Genomic DNA, 15,620 nt, shown 5'->3' on the forward strand with positions numbered 1-15,620 from the left:
GCGGGCGTTCCTTCTTGATTGACAGTCTTCCGAGAGGCTTCCGACGGTCGCATCCATCGCGTCACTCGTAGCCGAAAGAAGCCGAACGTCGGTGCGGCTCTATACTGCGCCTGCGCACCGACGTTCGGCTTCTTTCGGAAAATCGTGACGCGATGGATGCGACCGTCGGAAGCCTCTCGGAAGACTGTCAATCAAGAAGGAACGCCCATTCCCGCAGCCCATACCCGGAAGTGACGGAGAAGATGCATCTCGTAAACAGTAAGTACTGCACATATTTTAAAACAAATAGCCGATTCCCCTAGTAAAAACGAGCAGGAATCTAAGGGGGAAAAGTGCCCTCTAAGGGTGAACCCCCGCTTTAAGTTCTCCTGCATAATGTCTTGATAAACTTGGGAATTCATTTTTCCTTCGATGATAGAAATCGGTCCAGGCCCTGACGCAGCAAAGCTGCCCCCACCACCATTCTTCACAGTAGGGATAAGGTTTTGATGTTTGATGTTGACGTTCGCTGTCTGCTGATGTCACAGTGCCGGTTTCAGGCTCGAGCAAGATAACGACAATGAAGTTGGGATCCGCCCACATGCCTGGATCGGCACCCGGCTCAGCCTCTCGGCAAGCCACCGAGAGCCTGAACCGGCCACTCCGGTGAGCGTGGGGGGGTGCGGAGGAGGGCAGAGCAGAGAGCCGATTACTGACTATCACCAGATCTATGCTCAGGGAGTCCTGAGAATCGAGCAATCTGCAGTATTTGATCGCTCAGTTCTCAGTGTTAGAGCCGGCGGTGGACAGATGCAGCATCCACCTGGGCAAGTATGACTTTTTTTAAATCAACCCTGCTACTTTGACCTTTGTGGACAAGGTGAGGGGGGGGGTCTCCTTAAAATGATAATAAGCGCTTTGCCCCAAGGCCTTTTCCGACTCCCCCGGGCCTCTCGCTGTGCGCAGATTTATGATTGGTCACTGCACGCCTCTTCTCTTCCCGCTGTGTTATTGAATTGCGTAGATCTGTCTGGATAAGATTTAAGCGGTTATATCTTTTCTTTTTTTTCTAAGTAAATACGCAGTTTTGGGTCATTTGTCATGGGAGCCGGGGACAGAAATTCCACCAGTCAGCACTGCACAAAGATCTATGGACGACTTTGCTGCTCTTGCATTTTTCTCCCCATAGATATTTTATTCTAAGCGCTGAGATAGCTGCCGGGTATTTCCACCAGAAGGAGCTCGAGATTTTTTTTTTTTATTTTTTTTTTTTTATAGCTCCGAATTTGTTGGTAATATTCTGTTTTCTCAAAGTCTATATAAACCCAATCGCTGAAACGTAGGGATACGCCGATACCAGTTTTTAAAGACATAGGGCCCGATTTTTAAAAGAGTTACGCCGGTGTATCTACAGATACACCGGCGTAATTCGAAATTCCCGCCGGCGTATCATTGTTTTGTATTCGCAAAACAAGATACGCCGGAATTGGGCTAGGATCCGACTGGTGTAAGTCACTTACACCGTCGGATCCTAAATGCAATACAACGCTAAACGCTAGGTGGCGTTTACGTTCAGGTCTCATTTGACTATGCAAATGAGCCTGATACGCCGATTCCCGAACAAATTGGCGCCGCGTAGTCGTCGGTTACGGCGTTTCCATAAGCGTAAGGTTACCCCTGCTATATGAGGGGTAACCTTACGCCAGTCCGCCGTATGCCATGTTAAGTATGGCGTCGGGTTCGCGTCGGCTTTTTCCGTCGGTTACGTCGTTTTCCTAAGTCGTTCACGAATACGACTTTACGTCAATGACGCTTACGTCGGCGTCATTGACGTTTTCCGTCGTGAGCTGGAGCATGCGCACTGGGCTTTTTTTTCACCCGGCGCATGCGCAGTTCAATCGGCGCGGGGGCGCGCTTAATTTGAATACAAGCCGCCCCCTTTGAATTACGCGGCCGTACGCCGGGCCATTTACACTACGCCGCCGCAACTTACGGAGCAAGTGTTTGGGGAATACGGCACTTGCTCCTGTAAGTTGTGGCGGCGTAGTGTAAATAGCTTACGCGACGCCGCTGCAGGATGTACGGGAATCTGGCCCTGAGTTCCGATACTTTTTCTCAAGTACTCGCCGATGCCAATTACCGAAACCTATTTTCCCCTTGGATTTCTTTAAAAAAAAAATTACAGTTCACACCAGTGTTTTGTAATGCGACTTTTTACAGTTCAAAACCGCATGTCAAGTCGCACCCCCATTTACGATTTCATTGCGACTTGCATTGACTTCTGTTAAATGAAGCCGCAAACCACAATGAAGTTGGAGGCCCAGATCGCACGCCACAGATCAGTACGATTTGGCCCTCCCAAATTTCATTACGGCTTGAATTTTTTTTAACCAGGGGCCATTAAGAGCGCACGGGCGTTGCCCAGCCTTCCATCGCCGCCTCCCCCTATCCATGCGTCCGGCCCCTTGCCAGACAGTGTTATCATGTATATCATGTAATATAAAAAAGCACAACAGGTCCTCTTAATCACTTAAGACCCGGACCAAAATGCAGCTAAAGGACCCGGCCAGTTTTTGCGATTCGGCACTGCGTCGCTTCAACTGACAATTGCGCGGTCGTGCGACGTGGCTCCCAGACAAAATTGGCGTCCTTTTTTCCCCACAAATAGAGCTTTCTTTTGGTGGTATTTGATCACCTCTGCGGTTTTTATTTTTTGCGCTATAAACAAAAATAGAGCGACAATTTTGAAAAAAAAATTCAATATTTTTTCCTTTTTGCTATAATAAATATCCTCCAAAAATATATAAAAATAACTTGTTTTGTTCCTCAGTTTAGGCCGATACGTATTCTTCTACCTATTTTTGGTAAAAAAAAATCGCAATAAGCGTTTATCGATTGGTTTGCGCAAAATTTATAGTGTTTACAAAATAGGGGTAGTTTTATTGCATTTTTATTAATAATTTTTTTTTACTACCAATGGCGGCGATCAGCAATTTGTTTTTGTGACCGCGACATTATGGCGGACACATCGGACAATTTTTACACATTTTTGGGACCATTGTCATTTTCACAGAAAAAAATTTCTATAAAAACGCATTGTTTACTGTGAAAATTACAATAGCAGTTTGGGAGTTAACCACTAGGGGGCGCTGAAGGGGTTAAGTGTGACCTCATGTGTGTTTCTAACTGTAGGTGGGCGGGGCTGGACGTGTGACATCATTGACTGTGTTTCCCTTTATCAGGGAACACACGATCAATGACAGCGCCACAGTGAAGAACGGGGAAACTCTGTTCTCTCTGTTCTTCAGCTCCGGGGAACGATCACGGGACTCCAGCGGTGATCGGGTCCCGGGGGCCGCAGTCAGGGAGCTTCGGACCCACGGCTGGGCACTTAAAGAGGATGTACAGGTACGTGCTTGTGCCCAGCCGTGCCATTCTGCCGACGTAAATGTGCAGGAGGTGAGAAAATATACCGCTCTGTAAACTGCTGATCCCTTGGCTTTGCTTCTGTCCCACTGAACCAAAAGGGTGCTGGCTGTGCAGGAGGCGGTCCTTAAGTGGTTAAATATGAGATCTGAGGTCAAAAAGACCTCAGATCTCATATGTACACTAAAATGCAACAAAAAATAAAAGAATAATTCAAAAATAAAAATGTCTATTTAAGAGCTATGGGCTGAAGTGATGTTTTGACGTCGCTTCCGCCCTGCTATGGTATGGAGTCGGCTGGGGGTCATCTTCCTCTCACTCGTATCTATATCCAGCCACGAGAAGGACCCGATTGCCTCCGCTGCTGACGGCTCCGGTTAGCAGTGGCGGGGCACGGGAGAGCGGCCGGGATGGGGGCCCCTCTACCACCGCCGAAAACGGTGATCTCACGGCGAATCCGCCACAGAGACCACCATTATCGGAAACCGGACCGCCGGCTGGAGAAGAGGATACCTGGGTTATGGTAGCTAGCTGCTGCCATAACAGAGATATCCCTCTTGAAACAGCCAATGTATATCGGCGTGCAGCGGTCTGGAAGTGGCTAAAGTAGAGCGGGCTGTGTCTGCTTAGCATATGCAGAGTGGACGTGGATCTGCCATGGACCAGCCCTGCTCATTGTAGCCCGCGACTGGCTACCAAGTTGCTAAAGTGGCCCTTGCTCTTCAAAAGATTGGGGCACCCCTTGTGTCTACTGAGATACTGATTTTATGCTGTAACATTCTCCTCCAGCCAGCAGAGGGAGAGCTAAAACCAAGCAAACCCATTGACTTCTTTGCAGCATGTTGAGAAACCTGGGAGTTGTAGTTTAACCTCTTGACCACCGCCCCATGTCTAAAAGACGTCCTGTATTTAAAGTTGAATATCTCGGTAACGGCAGCAGCTGCTGCCACAACCGAGATATTCATCTCTTCAGGGGGCGGTGGTGTACACGATAACAGCGGTCTCCGCGGCGGATTCGCCGCGAGATCGCCGTTATCGGTGGCGGGAGAGGGCCCTCCCGCCGCTCTCCCGCGCCCTCCGCCGCTTGCCGGAGCCGTCGGTAGCGGCGGAGGCGATCGGGACCGTTCGGCAGCTGAGCGGGGACGAGACTGAAGGAAAAATCTCCTTCGCCCGTCCCCATAGCTCTGCTGGGCGGAAGTGACTTCTTAAAGAAACATTTTTTTTTTTTAGTCATTTGAAAAAATGACATTTTCATTTTTTTTCTTCTTTTTTTTGCATTTAAGTCTAAATATGAGATCTGAGGTCTTTTTGACCCCAGATCTCATATTTAAGAGGACCTGTCATGCTTTTTTATATTACAAGGGATGTTTACATTGCTTGTAATAGGAATAAAAGTGATCAATTTTTTATTTTTTTATTTCAGTGTAAAAAATTATAAAACTAAATAAAAATAAATAAGAAAACAAAAATTTTTTTTTAAAGCGCCCCATCCCGACGAGCTCGCGCGCAGAAGCGAACGCATACGCGAGTAGCGCCCGCATATGAAAACGGTGTTCAAACAACACAAGTGAGGTATCGCCGCGATCGTTAGAGTGAGAGCAATAATTCTAGCCCTAGACCTCCTCTGCAACTCAAAAAATGCAACCTGTAGAATTTTTTAAACGTCGCCTATCGAGATTTTTAAGGATAAAAGTTTGACGCCATGCCACGAGCGGGCGCAATTTTTAAGCGTGACATGTTGGGTATCATTTTACTCGGCGTAACATTATCTTTCACAATATATAAAAAAATTGGGCAAAATTTATTGTTGTCTTATTTTTTAATTCAAAAAAGTGATTTTTATCCAAAAAAAGTGCGCTTGTAAGACCGCTGCGCAAATACGGTGTGACAAAAAGTTTTGCAATGACTGCCATTTTATTCTCTAGGGTGTTAGAAAAAAATATATATAATGTTTGGGGGTTTTAAGTAATTTTATAGCAAAAAAAACTGTTTTAGTCTTGTAAACACCGAATGTGAAAAATTAGCCCGGTGGTAAAGAGGTTAATTTTGTTTATAGCGCAAAAAATAAAAACCGCAGAGGTGATCAAATACCACCAAAAGAAAGCTCTATTTGTGGGGGGAAAAAAAAGACGTCAATTTTGTTTGGGAGCCACGTCGCACGACCGCGCAATTGTCAGTTAAAGCGACGCGGTGCCGAATCGCAAAAAGTGCTGCTCTGGTCTTTGGGCAGCCAAATGGTCCGGGGCTGAAGTGGTTAAGGGATACTCCAGTTTTAATAAAATGAATAAAAATCGCTCCGGATTAGTGATGCATCTTGCACACATTATACCGTTTGTAAAAGCAGAGCAAGGGGCTGGGGAATCCCAATCTATTTATTTTTCTGGTTGCTAGGCGGAGGAAAGTGAACTTTGGACAGTTGTTTAAAAAAATCTGTGTTGGCCGCGGGTTGAGATCGAAAGGGAATTTTTTCCAATAACGCCGAATTACCAGATGACCCGTGTGGGGTGATTGTATTATGAATATTTAATGATGACGGGGATGTCGTTCAGATTTAGCCTGGGGAGCCGACGAATGCAATTCTCCATTAATCGTAACTCATTCCCCTTTCACACATTCCTCAGGAGGCACCAATGTCGCTCGTCTGCAGATATTTATTCCAGTAGGCGAGGATGTATGTAGGAAGTTTGGGACTAGGGACTTGTGAGCTCAGATTTTATTTAAAGGGTAATTCCACTTTTGTTGAAAAAAAAAAAAATAGCAAATAAAAAAAAATATATAAAAAAAAGAAATAAATGATATCATTTATTTCTTTTTTTATATATATTTTTTTTTATTTGCTATTTTTTTTCAACAAAAGTGGAATTACCCTTTAAATAAAATATATATATTACAATAAAAAAATAATATAAATATATATTTTATATAAATAATATAAATATATATTTTATATGAATAATAAAAAATATAAATGTATATTTTATATAAATAATAAAAAATGTATATTTTATATAAATAATAAAAAATATACATTTATATTTTTTATTATTTATATAAAATATACATTTTTTATTATTTATATAAAATATACATTTATATTTTTTATTATTTATATTATTTATATAAAATATAGATTTATATAAAATAGATTTATATGTTTTATTTATATAAAATATAGATTTATATTTTTTATTATTTAAATAAAATATAGATTTATATTTTTTATAAATCTAAACTTGCCTGATATGCGAGTGCATAATATTATTTATATAAAATATAGATTTATAATTTTTATTATTTATATAAAATAATTTATATTTTTTATTTATATATAAAATATAAATGTATATTTTATATAAATCTATATTTTATATAAATAATAAAAAAATATATATATATATATATATATATATATATATATATATTTTTTTTTTTTTATTTTTTATTATTATTTATATAAAATATAGATTTATATAAAATATACATTTATATTTTATATATAAATAAAAAATATAAATTATTTTATATAAATAATAAAAATTATAAATCTATATTTTATATAAATAATAAAATAAAATAATATATTATACGATTTGCAACGCAACTCATATTTAATAATTGAATGTTAATAAAAATAAAAATGACCTTTTCCTTTTCAATCTGCAGCCGCTGTAATTTTCTGTAACATGCAATATGGCCACCTGGAGGCGTTCTGTACACCTGATGGTATATAAGCGTCGCCCAGAAATTTAATTTCCTGCTTGTGTGATTGGCTCACTGATTTTTTCCCCAGCAGTTTGCACGAAAATTTCAGGCATCCCCGGCAACAAAAATGTCACTTTTGCTGAGATGCGTCCTAAAGGGATGCAGACCCTGCCACTTATGTCTTTAGAACCCTGCAGGTGCAGCAGCTGGATGAGAATTGTAAAATCACTTCCATTTAAAAAAAAATATAAAATTCTTGCATTACGAAACGCTCGTTAACCTCGTTACCGCAATCCAAGGTTTCACTGGATTTTTTTGATTGGTGTCATTTTGCACATGGCCACAGAAAAACAAATACAGTGAAGCCTTGGATTGCGGTAACACGGTTAACGAGCGTTTCGTAATGCAAGAATTAATTTTTTATTTTTTAAATCCTGACTCGGTTTGCGAGTGTTGTCTTGCAAAACGAGTAGGATTCAAGCCTCTGCGGTAGGCCAGAGGTGCGGGGGCGCCAGATCCGTTTGGAGCCGTTCAGAAATACTTGGAAATACTCCTTTCCTGAGGGTTTCAGAGTTCAGCCGAGCTGTCCCCGAGTATTTCCAATGCTCTCCGGCGCCCCCTCACCTCTGGCCACATGCGGTATGGCGTGTCATAGAAGTGAATGCGGAACAAATTATTTTCGGTTCCATTGACTTCTATAGGGAAACTTGCCCTGATATGCGAGTGCTTTGGATTACGAGCATTCTCCTGGAATGGATTATGCTCGTTATCCGAGGTTCCACTGCATGTGGATAAGATCCTCATATTTAACACGTAACGTTATTTTACAAAAAATGGTCATCTGCTGATTCTCCAACCCGTAAACAATGGGGTTGAGAAACGTAACTATATACGTAAAAGAGAAAAATTAACATATAAGCATAGAGCAGGGTTCGACAAACCCCGGGCGCCAGGTCGCATTTGCGACTAGAATTAGCGACCTGGGGTATCCTGTCTCCGTGTGCAAACACGCCCCCATCCCCTCCCCCACCCTCCGGCGCGATCGAGTTGGGCCGCGCCGGCCGGTAATTGAGGCTGTGGCTTTGCGGCCTTCTGCAGTCCTATGCTTCCTTCTGGAATCTGGCGCCCTCTTGTGGTGACCGTTGGTATGACAAGACAACCAGCAACGCTAATGGCCTGTTTTTCACGGATTATGCTCATAATCCAAGGTTCCACTGTGCATGATTCTTCAGAATAACCAAAGGAAGGAATCCTGCAACAAAGTTTGTCAAAATCCATGTAATGTACAGAGATCACCCAGAGGGGAATGTTCATTTTTTTTCGAGGAAAAAAAAAATGGTCCCCAGCCCCAATAATACTTACCTGAGCAGTGCCCCTATAATAAGAGGCCTGCTATATGGGGAGGAGCTGGTGGGGGACCCAAAAAGAGGAGGATCTGGGCTGCGCTGTGCAAAACCATTACACAGAGCTGGTAAGTATAACATGTTTGTTAACCTCTTGGAGCCCTGGCATTGTTAAATGACGGCCACAGGGTGGCTCTACAATGCCGGGAGGATGTCTATTGACGTCCTCGGCCCCTCCGGCCACTGGGGGGCGCGCGAGTGTGTGCCCGGCGCATCACTGCGGTGCCTGGCTCCCCCTCGATGTCCACCGGGTACTCGCGATCGGCCGTTGCACAGACAAGGACGTGGATCTCTGTGTGTAAACACACGTCCTGTCAGGGAGAGAGGAGACCGATGGTGTGTCCCTTGTACATAGGTACACAGATCGGTCACCACCCCCAGTCGGTTCCCCTCCACACACAGTTAGAATCACTAGTAGGGAACACATTTATCCCCTTCCTCGCCCCCTAGTGTTAACCCCTTCCCTGCCAGTCACATTTATACAGTAATCAGTGCATATTTATAGAACTGTTTGCTGTTTAAATGTGAATGGTCCCAAAAATGTGTCAAAAGTGTCCGATGTGTCCGCCATAATGTCGCAGTCACAATAGAAATCGCAGATCGCCGCCATTACTAGTAAAAAAAAAAAAATGTCATAATTCTGTCCCTTATTTTGTGGGCGCGATAACTTTTGCACAAACCAATCACTATACGCTTATTGTGATTTTTTTTTTTTTAACCAAAAATATGTAGAATAATACATATATCGGCGTAAACTGAGGGAAAAAAAATAAAATATTGGGATATTTATTATAGCACAAAGTAAAAAATATTGGGCCAGATTCACAGAAACAGTACGCCGGAGTATCTGCTGATACTCCGGCGTACGTTCAAATTTGCCGCGTCGTATCTTTATTTGTAATTCACAAACATACAACGGCATTTGGCTAAGATCCGACAGGCGTACGGCCTCGTACGCCTTCAGATCTTAGGATGCAATACTTCGGCGGCCGCTGGGTGGAGATCACGTCGTTTTCCGCGTCGGGTATGCTAATTAGCTGTTTACGGCGATCCACGAAGGTACGCGCGTTCGTCGCATTCTCTTACGTCGTCGCTAGTCGTTTTTTCGCGTCGCAAATTTACGGCTGCTATTTAGGTGGTGTAACAATAGACAGCCCATGTTAAAATATGGCCGTCGTTCCCGCGTCGAATTTCAAATTTTTTTTTTTTTTGCGTAAGACGTCCGGGAATTCGAAAGGACGTAACACACGTCGGCGTTCAAAAAACACGTCGGGGCGCCGTAATTTCGCGCAAAGCACGGTGGGAAATTTTCTAACGGAGCATGCGCAGAACGTTCGGCGCGGGAACGCGCCTAATTTAAATGGTACACGCCCCATTTGAATTAGGCGGGCTTGCGCCGGACGGCTTTACGCTACGCTGCCGCAAGTTTGCACGCAAGTGCTTTGTGAATCAAGCACTTACGACGAAAACTTGCGGTGGAGTAACGTAAAGGTGATACGTTACGCCGCCGTAATTGTTCGCGAATCTGGCCCATTGTGTTTTTTCAAAAATTGTCGCTCTATTTTTGTTTATAGCGCAAAAAATAAAAACCGCACAGGCGATCAAATGCCACCAAAAGAAATCTCTATTTGTGGGGAAAAAAGGACGCCAATTTTGTTTGGGAGCCACGTCGCACGACCGCGCAATTGTCCGTTAAAGCGACGCAGTGCTGAAAGCTGAAATTTAGCCTGGGCAGGAAGGGGGTATATGTGCCCAGTAAGCAAGTGGTTAATTGAGAAGAAATATTTTCTTTAGAATCACTTTAAGTCTATTGGTATCTATTGTATTTTTGGTGTCATTTTGCAGTTCTGTGTGAATGTTGATTGAAGGTGAACAACTGCGCTTCTTGTGCTTACTTGGTGTTATTTTTTTATCTTCATCCAGGACTGTGGCTGCGGAGGTACGCAAGCAAATCTCAGGACAATATGGCTCCCCTCAACTGTACAAAAACCTGAGCGTAGGAGGCGGGGGGTCGCACCACGCCTCGGTGAGTCTACAGAAAACGGGCTTATAGTCTATATGTGTAGCGCTTTGTTCACACTTGGGGGCGGTGGCTAGTAAAGCCGTGGTTTTTACCGCTCCCCAACCGTCCGCCTGAACACAAAAATACAAGCCGCTCATGGCAGTACACGTGCAAAACCTAAACAGAGGTACTACCACCAAACATGGTAGCTGAAGAACGGGGAGAGTCGTATGTAAACACGGCTTCCACGTGCTTCACTGTGGCGGCTGCATCGATCGAGTGATCCCTTTTATAGGGAGACTCGATCGATGACGTCAGACCTACAGCCACACCCCCCTACAGTTGTAAACACACACTAGGTGAACCCTAACTCCTACAGCGCCCCCTGTGGTTAACTCCCAAACTGCAACTGTCATTTTCACAATAAACAATGCAATTTAAATGCATTTTTTGCTGTGAAAATGACAATGGTCCCAAAAATGTGTCAAAATTGTCCGAAGTGTCCGCCATAATGTCGCAGTCACGAAAAAAATCGCTGATCGCCGCCATTAGTAGTAAAAAAAAAAAATAATAAAACTATCCCCTATTTTGTAAACGCTATAAATTTTGCGCAAACCAATCGATAAACGCTTATTGCGATTTTTTTACCAAAAATAGGTAGAAGAATACGTATCGGCCTAAACCGAGGGAAAAAATGAATTTTAGATATGTTTTTGGGGGATATTTATTATAGCAAAAAGTAAAAAATATTGCATTTTTTTTCAAAATTGACGCTCTATTTTTGTTTACAGCGCAAAAAATAAAAACCGCAGAGGTGATCAAATACCACCAAAAGAAAGCTCTATTTGTGGGGAAAAAACGGCGCCAATTTTGTTTGGGAGCCACGTCGCATGACCGCGCAATTGTCTGTTAAAGCGACACAGTGCCGAATCGCAAAACCTGACCTGGGCATTTAGCTGCCTAAAGGTCCGGGGCTTTAGTGGTTAATGCAATCTATGCATTAAGGTGAAAAAACATCTGATGCTGCCGCCCCCCGAGCCCCCGTTATACTTACCTGACCCCTCGAAAGTCCCACGCTCGGTCCTGAGATCCTCTTTGCCGCTCAGCCTGGCCGCTGATTGGCCAGAGCGGATGGATTGAGAGCAGCGCAGCCATCGGCTGGCGCTGCTGTCAATCACATCCAGTGATGCGGCGCGCTGAGGGGCGGGGCCGAGTCTCCAGAGAATGTGAAAAAAAAATGAAAACATTTTTTATTTTTTTTATACTTAACAGAAATGGCTGTGGCTAGGCAGATCGTCTTAATCTGCCACTTCCTATTGCGCGGTAGTCTTAATTCTTCTGCTCCTCACATTGTCTTCTGGGACATTTGGGCGCGCTGTCTTCTGGGACATGTGTCCCCCCCAGAAGACAGCTGGCCATTCACAAAGCGCCGCGCGACTCACGCATGCGCAGTAGGAAACGGGAAGTGAAGCCGCAAGGCTCCACTGCCTGTTTCCCTTACTTCGGATGGAGGCGCCGGCATCGTGGGCTCCCTGGACAGGTAAGTGTCCTTATTAAAAGTCAGCAGCTACAGTGTTTGTCAACTGGTTATTCTAGGTGTCCAGTTCGTTAGATCAGCTTGTTTGAATATGAGCGCCTTCCTGATTCCTCCCGGTGGTCCCTGTAATTGGGTTCTTAACCCTGGGAGATGGCACCTTGATCACATGATCACTGTGGTTGACTCTCACAGCAGTCACATGATCGGGAGCTCATGCCATTGGCTTCTGGTCACAGACAGAGATCGGGAACCATTGACAATGGCTCAGTCAGTATTGCTGTGAGCGTGCACGGAGCGTGCTCTTGGAACACGACCTCGGACCACAATGGAGGCCTATGTGCGGCGGGCGGTTGGGTGTTGATGCCATTCATTGGATGACCGTGTCCTGCCATCTTTTGTGTCTTCAGGTACCTCTGACAGAAGTGGTGGATCCTGTGGATTTTGAGGAATATCTCATGAGTCATCCTATGGCGGTGGATTCGGGTCCTCTAAGGGATCTGTATGAATTCCCTGCAGATGATATTGAGGTGGTGTACACCCCCAGGGAATGCAGGACCGTGGTCTCATCCGTCCCAGAAGAGAGGTAAGGGGGCTCCTATTTATGGGTTACTTCAGTTTGAATTTATTGCAATTTTTGTATTCTTTGCCAATGTAGTGAGAGGATATCCTGTCCACAGAAAAAGAGGCGGTGGGGTGACAGTGAAGCCTCTGGACTTGCTTTTAGAATGTTCCATAGATTTGGGGAGGGGGTGTTATAGGGGATGTTAAAATTAATATGCCCATGTTAAAGCCCAAACTGATGTTTTAGTATTAAATTGGCTGAATACATTGCAGGTGAATCAGAACATAAAGTGTCCAAAATCATGGAGTTTGTTTTGTTTAAAAAACAGCCAAAGCCTGAGGAGAAAAAAAAGCCTATCCCCTTCCAGCATGCTGTTGGCTTCTAAACTGTGGTTCTTTGCCTTTATGTGGCCTTGGGACACTTTTCCTCCCGCTGACACCAATGATGGGACACTACTCCTCCCACTGATACCAATGATGGGGCACTATTCCTCCCGCTGATACCAATGATGGGACACTATTCCTCCCACTGATACAAATGATGGGACACTTCCTTCCACTGATACCAATGATGGGGAACTTTTCCTTCTACTGGTACCAATGATGGGACACTATTCCTCCCACTGATACCAATGATGGGACACTATTCCTCCCACTGATACCAATGATGGGACACTATTCCTCCCACTGATACCAATGATGGGACACTATTCCTCCCGCTGATACAAATGATGGGACACTTCCTTCCACTGATACCAATGATGGGGAACTATTCCTTCTACTGGTACCAATGATGGGACACTATTCCTCCCACTGATACCAATGATGGGACACTATTCCTCCCACTGATACCAATGATGGGGAACTTTTCCTCCCACTGATACCAATGATAGAACACCATTCCTTCTACTGGTACCAATGATGGGACATTATTCCTCCCACTGATATGAATGATGGGGAACTATTCCTTCCACTGACACCAATGATGGGGAACTATTCCTTCCACTGACACCAATGATGGGTCACTATTCCTCCCACTGATACCAATGATGGGACACTATTCCTCCCACTGATATGAATGATGGGACACTATTCCTCCCACTGATATGAATGATGGGACACTATTCCTCCCACTGACACCAATGATGGGACACTATTCCTCCCACTGACACCAATGATGGGACGCTATTCCTCCCACTGATACCAATGATGGGACACTATCCCAACTGGTGCTAATGATGGGACACTATTCCTCCCACTGATATGATGGGACACTATTCCTCCCACTGATATGATGGGACACTATTCCTTCCACTGATATGATGGGACACTATTCCTCCCACTGATACGATGGGACACTATTCCTCCCACTGATACGATGGGACACTATTCCTCCCACTGATATGATGGGACACTATTCCTTCCACTGATATGATGGGACACTATTCCTCCCACCGATATGATGGGACACTATTCCTTCCACTGATATGATGGGACACTATTCCTCCCACCGATATGATGGGACACTATTCCTTCCACTGATATGATGGGACACTATTCCTCCCACTGATACGATGGGACACTATTCCTCCCACTGATACGATGGGACACTATTCCTCCCACTGATATGATGGGACACTATTCCTTCCACTGATATGATGGGACACTATTCCTCCCACCGATATGATGGGACACTATTCCTCCCACTGATATGATGGAACACTATTCCTCCCACTGATATGATGGGACACTATTCCTCCCACTGATATGATGGGACACTATTCCTCCCACTGATATGATGGGACACTATTCCTCCCACTGATATGATGGAACACTATTCCTCCCACTGATATGATGGGACACTATTCCTCCCACTGATATGATGGGACACTATTCCTCCCACTGATATGATGGGACACTATTCCTTCCACTGATACCAATGATTAACACTACACTGGAGGAACAGGAACTCAAACTTTTAAATATGTAGTATTTAAATCTTTACAGCTTATCAAGAATCATTGTGTTGGGAGAATTATATGCACATGTTAATTGCTTGCAAGCATAGACATGTATTTGTAGAACTGAGTCTATCATCTCCTGGTGTTTTTTGTATTTTGATTCTGATTTTCATGTATTTCTTTTCTTGTTGCAGTGAAATGGATCCTCATGTCAAAGACTGCATACGAAGTTACACTGAGGACTGGGCCATTGTCAATAGGAAGTACGTTTTTGTGCAGATTAATGAATATACATTACGGCCCCGTTCACTTTAAGCCATTTGTAATCCCAGGTAGAATCGGCACCATTCTGCCCGCAAATTAACAATAGCGGCAAAACACGCACCGTGTGTTTGGTTGCCATTGTTGTTAATGGCGCCCCAATTGCGGTGTGATTCGCACGCCAAAATGTGTGTTTAACCACTTGTCGACCGCCGCACACCTATTTACGTCGTCAGAATGGCACGGGCAGGCAGATTGGCGTACAGGTACGCCGCGTGTTTTGCGAGTGCGGCCGCGGGTCCCGGGAACACGATGTTCCCGAGAGTCCCGCGATTGCGTACTGCAAGAGCAGAACGGGGGAATGCCTTTGTAAACAAAGCATTCCCCTATTCTGCCTAGTGACACTGTCAGTGGCAAAAGAAAGCTCTATTTGTGGGGAAAAAAGAATGTTATTTTTGTTTGGGAGCCACGTCGCACGACCACGCAATTGTCAGTTAAAGCGACGCAGTGCCGAATCGCAAAAACTGGTCCGGTCTTAAACCACCAAAATGGCCCGGGTCTTAAGCAGTTAAAAATTGTGATAAGCTTCATTTGGGCAACAAAAGCTTATAGGGCGGCAGCCCATTAACCACTTCAGCTCCGGAAAGGTTTACCCCCCCCCAGGACAGTTTTTGTGATACGGCACTGCGTTCGTTTTTATAATTGCGTGGTTGTGTGACACTGTATTCAAAAATGTTGTCCCTTTTTTAACCCCACAAATAGAGCTTTCTTTTGGTGGTATTTAATCA

At 44.2% G+C, this 15,620-nt stretch overlaps 1 protein-coding gene across 11 annotated transcripts in view; it reads left to right on the top strand.

Annotated features, from left to right (window-relative positions):
* DOCK7 (dedicator of cytokinesis 7) overlaps window positions 1-15,620 on the top strand; it is a 230,861-nt gene that overhangs the window by 14,009 nt on the left and 201,232 nt on the right. For all 11 annotated transcript variants that reach the window (XM_040360795.1, XM_040360784.1, XM_040360787.1 and 8 more), the window contains exons 2-4: window positions 10,434-10,536; window positions 12,457-12,632; window positions 14,766-14,834. In XM_040360795.1, the coding sequence (XP_040216729.1) occupies window positions 10,434-10,536; window positions 12,457-12,632; window positions 14,766-14,834 (348 nt within the window). The remainder of the gene's footprint in view (window positions 1-10,433; window positions 10,537-12,456; window positions 12,633-14,765; window positions 14,835-15,620) is intronic.

The sequence above is a fragment of the Rana temporaria genome, chromosome 7 (genome assembly GCF_905171775.1).
Source record: "Rana temporaria chromosome 7, aRanTem1.1, whole genome shotgun sequence".
Classification (NCBI taxonomy): Eukaryota; Metazoa; Chordata; class Amphibia; order Anura; family Ranidae; genus Rana; species Rana temporaria.